The sequence below is a fragment of the Ictalurus furcatus genome, chromosome 23 (assembly GCF_023375685.1).
Source record: "Ictalurus furcatus strain D&B chromosome 23, Billie_1.0, whole genome shotgun sequence".
Lineage (NCBI taxonomy): Eukaryota > Metazoa > Chordata > Actinopteri > Siluriformes > Ictaluridae > Ictalurus > Ictalurus furcatus.
In genome coordinates, this window is record NC_071277.1 from 10886324 (window position 1) to 10892323 (window position 6000).

Genomic DNA, 6000 nt, shown 5'->3' on the forward strand with positions numbered 1-6000 from the left:
GCGGCATGGCTAAAGATTTTAAGCTGTTTGTGTTGTGTTGGTTTGTTTCATTTCTCCTCATAGTGGTTTTATATCTAACGGAACTTGCAGTTAGTACATTTATGGATTCTAATTTGTTTATGGTATAGTTGATTATAGTTGACAATGTTTATTTTTTCTGGATGTTCAGACAGACTGGTTGGAGGGTCATCAACTGGCTGCAGCAATGAACTTCCGCTTTCCTCAGTGTGTTCCCACACCTCTAAAAACCCTCATCCCCAATGCCAGCAATGAGGCTCTGACACTAATGAAGGATTTGCTGTATTGGAACCCGAAAAAGAGGCCAACTGCTGTGCAGGTAAACAGATGCTTGGCGTTAAATTACTATGGACCAGTGGTGTTTACACTATGAAGTTTTTTTACCTCACAAAAGGCACAATTAAGTCAAAATGTCATATGTAAAATAATGTTTGTGTGATTATTTATGTCGAAGTTTATTTAACTTGTAGTCCCCTCTGAAAGTATTGGAACAGCAAAGCCATTTCAGTTTTATGATACATTGAAGACATTTGGGTTTGGGATCAAAAGATGAATATGAGATGATAGATCAGAATTTCAGCTTTCATTTCCTGATATTTACATCTAAATGTGTTAAACAACTTAAAACATTGCACATTTGGTATCAGACCACCCAATGTTTAGGTGAGCAAAAGTATAGGAACAGATAGTCTTAAAGTAAATAACTTAATATATAATATTTGGTTGCATATCCCTTGTTTGCAATAACTGCATCAAGCTGGTGACCCACTGACATCCCCACACTGGTGCATTTTTTCTTTTGTGTTGCTTTTCCAGGCTTGTATTGTAGCTTTTTTTTTTTTTTAGCTGTTGTTTGATTTGGGGCATTTCTCCCTTCAGTCTTCTCTTCAGGAGGTGAAATGTATGCTCAGCTGGTTAAGGTCTGGTGATCGACTTGGCCAGTTTAAAACCTTCCACTTTTTCCCCCAATGAAGTCCTTTGTTGTGTTGGCAGTGCTTTTTGGGTCAATGTCTTGCTGCATGATGAAGTTCATCCCAATTAAATTGGATGCATTTCTCTGTAAATTGGCAGACATGAATGAATTCTGCTGCTACCATCTTGAGTTACATCATCAATAAAGATTAGTGAGCCCATTCCAGAAGCAGCCATGCAAGCCCAAATCATGACACTACCTCCACCATGATTGACTGATGAGCTTATATGTTTTGGATCATGAGCAGATCCATTCTTTCTCCACATTTTGGTAGAGGTTAATCTTGGTTCCAGAAATTTAGTGGCTCATCTTTGTATTTCTTTGCAAATTCCAATCTGGCCTTCTGATCCTTACTGTTGATGAGTGGTTTGTATCTTTTGTTATGGCCTCAATATTTCAGCACTTGAAATTTTCTTCAAGTGGTGGATTGTGAAACCTTCACCCCTGCCCTGTGAAGGTTGTTGATGATGTCACTAACTGTTTTTGGGGTTTTCTACAAAGCTCTCACAATGTTTCTGTCATCAACTGCTGTTGTTTTCCTTGGCCGACCTGTTCCATGTCTAGTTGTTAGTACACCAGTGGTTTCATTCTTTTTCAGCACATTCCAAATTGTTGTATTAGCTATGGCCAATGCTTCTGCTCTGATAGATTTTCTCTCTTTTCTCAGCTTCAAAATGGCTTGCTTTTCTCTCATAGACAACTCACTGGTCTTCATGTTGGTTTATCCTTTATAACAACAAATGTTGTCTTCACAGGTGAAACCTAGGGCTCTAACCAAGAGTAGATATTCAGAGCTATTAATTCTTTAAGCAATCAATTTAACAGGGCACACATGGGCAGCAAGAAACACCTATCAGTCACATATATTTTTGATCACTTGAAAAATGGGTGGGTTCAAACAAAATGTGACATGGTCAAAGTTGTATAACATATCTAGATATAAATATGAGGAAATGAAAGCTGAAATTCTTATCTGTCTTCTCATATTCATCTTTTCATCTCAAACCCAAATGTCTTCAATGTATAGCAAAAACAGTAAAATTGGCCTTGCTGTTCCAATTCTTTCTGAGGGGACTTTATATGCATTTACATTCTATGGAGACTCTAAAAGGACATGCTGATCTATAATTTTTGTGAAATACTTTTTAAATTGTGAAACAATTTTGCATTCCAAAATGGGTCTCAGAGCATTACAAGTACCTCAGTAAAGCTTGCTTCATGACTGAGTTTATTAATTTTTAACTTATATCTTTCTGATCACTAGCTCAGAACCTTACCCAGCAAGCTACCACTGCTCATACTCTATATCCTTTAGGTTACAATTGTACTTATTAAGGCTCATGCATACTAAGTGTACTAATCATGCATACAAATTAATGACACTGTCAGCATATTTTCAGTCATGTTCAAAGTAAATTTCAATGATATGCTGACAGTGTCATTAATTTGTTGCATTAGTAATACACTTAGTATGCCTACAAAGTACTTGCAAATATTGATGTTGTTGGTGAAAAACAAATGTATTTTTTTAATGTGGCACTAATAACTACTAATAAACTACTTATAAATGAAATAGCCCATGGAATTTTTCATTTTGAGCCAAAACTCTCTACATAAGTGAGAATTATTACATGTATACAATTCATGGCCGTTTTACATATTCCATTTTTTGTCTGTGATATGCTTTTGCCTGTGATGCTGAAAAAAGAATTTTTAGTATTGCTTCAGTTTTACAGTTTTTTAGTACAACAACAACTTCTCTGTTAAAATATACAGTATAAGATGTATGCCAACCATCCTACCTAATAATAAACCTCTTAACCCTCGTATTATGTTATGTGTCAATTTGACCCATTTCCACATTTGAAATGTCTGAAGTACTGGTTAATCTCTTTTTCTCGTTGAAATTTTTTAACTTTCCCCATTTAGGGTCATGAACCTATATGCAAATATTTCTTCTTATGGCTTGTCTCAGACAACAATAAAGGTTTACTGTTCTAAGCTGTTCTTTGGTGTTTATATGTGTATTAAATCTATGTAAGTCATTTTGACCCATAACATAATGGATGTAACTTTTTTTTTCCCAACATAATAGGAGGGTTAAACTATTAATTGGTGCTTATCTAATTCATTGACACACAAACTAAGGTTTCTTATTATATGATGTTATTTTAACATGCCAGGCACTCAGGTACCCCTACTTTCAAGTGGGCCAGGTGCTGGGACCGCAGCCTCAAACCCCTGACCTTTGTAAGTCGCAGGTGAAAACAGCTCATCCCAACAAGACCAAATCTGAGCTGCAGTCAGTCTCTGAGCCAGCCCTATGCTCTAAGTCCAAGGTTCAGGGCAGGAATTCCCATCAGCCCCTGCAGCCAATCTCCCTGCCTCAGGCCCCCATTCAGGCAGACCATCAAGCTGAGCCTCTACCACTCAATACACAAAAGGTAAAGGAGATAAAAGCTAAATCCTCTAGTATATGTAGAAATCAAAACAGTTGCTGGTAGTGGGCTCAGACTTTTGGACCCTAGTTTATATGTGGTATATACTGAGTTGTCTTTACAACCAACCATGTAGCTAGAATCATTCCGCACCCCATCACTCATTCCCCACCCATAGATCAGTGAAAAAGAGCTACCAAAGGACTAGATATTATTTAGGTGGTGGATATGGTAGTGTACAGTATATGGTGTTGGTACATATGTTGCTGGGATTTTTAAAACCTTAGTGTGACTGGGTTGAGAAACAGTCCAACCAAAGATATCCAACCAAGAGCAGTCCCGGGCCAGATACAGAAACTAATGAACAACTAGAGGATGAAACAATCTATACAAAAAGGTACATTATGAGGATCAACAAGTTAGTTGTCTAATGAACCTAGCATTAACTGTACAGAGTATTTAAGAAACTCTTAATAAACTGGGAAATAAGAGTAGGTGTGATAATACAATTTGTGGTACAAAAGGGGTACAAAGGTATGTAGTGATCCTTCTAAAGTAAAGAACTTTAATGAACGAGTATGAATACATAAATGGTATAACTGAAAAAAAAGTATTGCCCCAGTTTTACAGTTTAAATTGTTTTAGTATACCAACAGCTTCTCTATTAAAATATAGAGTATAACATGCATGCCAACCATCCTACCTAAGAGTAAACTTCTTAAATCTTAATGGGCTTAAATTTTAATGAATTTTTTATGAGCCAAGTATCAATACATAATTGGTATAACTGAAGAAAAAACTTTTTAGTATTGCTTCAGTTTTACAGTTATACATAAATGATATATATAAAAAGCATATATAATATGTTAAGTATATAATACAAAAAACTTCATATTAAAAGCTTCATCTATGGTCAAGTCATAACCCCCCGGAGGCAAACAGGGTTGAGGGTGAGGAAATTTGACTTTTTGAGTGGAAAATTTTAATAATGGTAATAATTAGTATAGGATAGATTAATTATTATACACCAATAATGGTGTATAATGATTTGGTTTAATTTAGCTGATTTTCATGTAATTATGAGAGTTGACTGTACATGTACATACAGTGCATCTGGAAAGTATTCACAGTGCTTCACTCTTTCCACATTTTGTTTCCTCAAAATTCTACAAACAATACCCCATAATGACAACGTGAAAGAAGTTTGTTTGAAATATTTGCAAATTTATTAAAAATAAAAAACCAAAAAAGCACATGTACATAAGCATTCACCGCCTTTGCTCAATACTTTGTTGAAGCACCTTTGGCACCAATTACAGCCTTGAGTCTTTTTGAGTATGATGCTACAAGCTTGGCACACCTATTTTTGGGCAGTTTCTCCCATTCTTCTTTACAGGACCTCTCAAGCTCCATCAGGTTGGATGGGGAGCATCGGTGCACAGCCATTTTCAGATCTCTCCAGAGATGTTCAATTGGGTTCAAGTCTGGGCTCTGGCTGGGCCACTCAAGGACATTCACAGAGTTGTCCTGTAGCCACTCCTTTGTTATCTTGGCTGTGTGCTTAGGGTCGTTGTCCTATTGGAAGATGAACCTTTGCCCCAGTCTGAGGTCCAGAGCACTCTGGAGCAGGTTTTCATCAAGGATGTCTCTGTACATTGCTGCATTCATCTTTCCCTCGATCCTAACTAGTCTCCCAGTTCCTGCCGCTGAAAAACATCCCCACAGCATGATGCTACCACCCTATGCTTCACTGTAGGGATGGTATTGACTGGTATGGGTGATGACTGGTGCCTGGTTTCCTCCAGACATGACGCTTGCCATTCAGGCCAAAGAGTTCAATCTTTGTCTTGGTCTTGGTCTGAGAGTCCTTCAGGTGCCCTTTGGCAAACTCCAGGCGGGCTGCCTTTTACTGAGGAGTGGCTTCCGTCTGGCCACTCTACCATATAGGCCTGATTGGTGGAGTGCTGCAGAGATGGTTGTTCTTCTGGAAGGTTATTCTCTCTCCACAGAGACATGCTGGAGCTCTGTCAGAGTGACCATCGGGTTTTTGGTCACCTCCCTGACTAAGGCCCTTCTCCCCCGATCGCTTAGTTCGGCCGGGCGGGAAGAGTCCTGGTGGTTCCAAACTTCTTCCATTTACGGATGATGGAGGCCGCTGTGCTCATTGGGACCTTCAATTCTGCAGAAATGTTTCTGTACCCTTCCCCAGATCTGTGCCTCGATACAATCCTGTCTCGGAGGTCTACAGACAATTCCTTGGACTTCATGGCTTGGTTTGTGCTCTGACATGCATTGTTAATTGTGGGACCTTATATAGACAGGTATGTGCCTTTCCAAATCATGTCCAATCAACTGAATTTACCAAAGGTGGACTCCAATCAAGTTGTAGAAACATCTCAAGGATGATCAGTGGAAACAGGATGCACCTGAGCTCAATTTTGAGTGTCATGGCAAAGGCTGTGAATACTTATGTACATGTGCTTATTTTGTTTTTTATTTTTAATAAATTTGCAAAGATTTCAAACAAACTTCATTCACGTTGTCATTATGGGGCATTGTTTGTAGAATTTT

At 38.1% G+C, this 6000-nt stretch overlaps 1 protein-coding gene across 10 annotated transcripts in view; it reads left to right on the top strand.

Moving 5' to 3' along the window:
* The window catches only part of mak (male germ cell-associated kinase), a 33659-nt gene that overhangs the window by 22497 nt on the left and 5162 nt on the right, over positions 1 to 6000 (top strand). For 7 of the 10 annotated variants that reach the window (XM_053611413.1, XM_053611410.1, XM_053611418.1 and 4 more), the window contains 2 exons: positions 170 to 337; positions 3175 to 3435. In XM_053611413.1, coding sequence (XP_053467388.1) covers positions 170 to 337; positions 3175 to 3435 — 429 coding nt within the window. The remainder of the gene's footprint in view (positions 1 to 169; positions 338 to 3174; positions 3436 to 6000) is intronic. The other 3 variants (XM_053611414.1, XM_053611415.1, XM_053611419.1) reach the window with 3 other exon arrangements.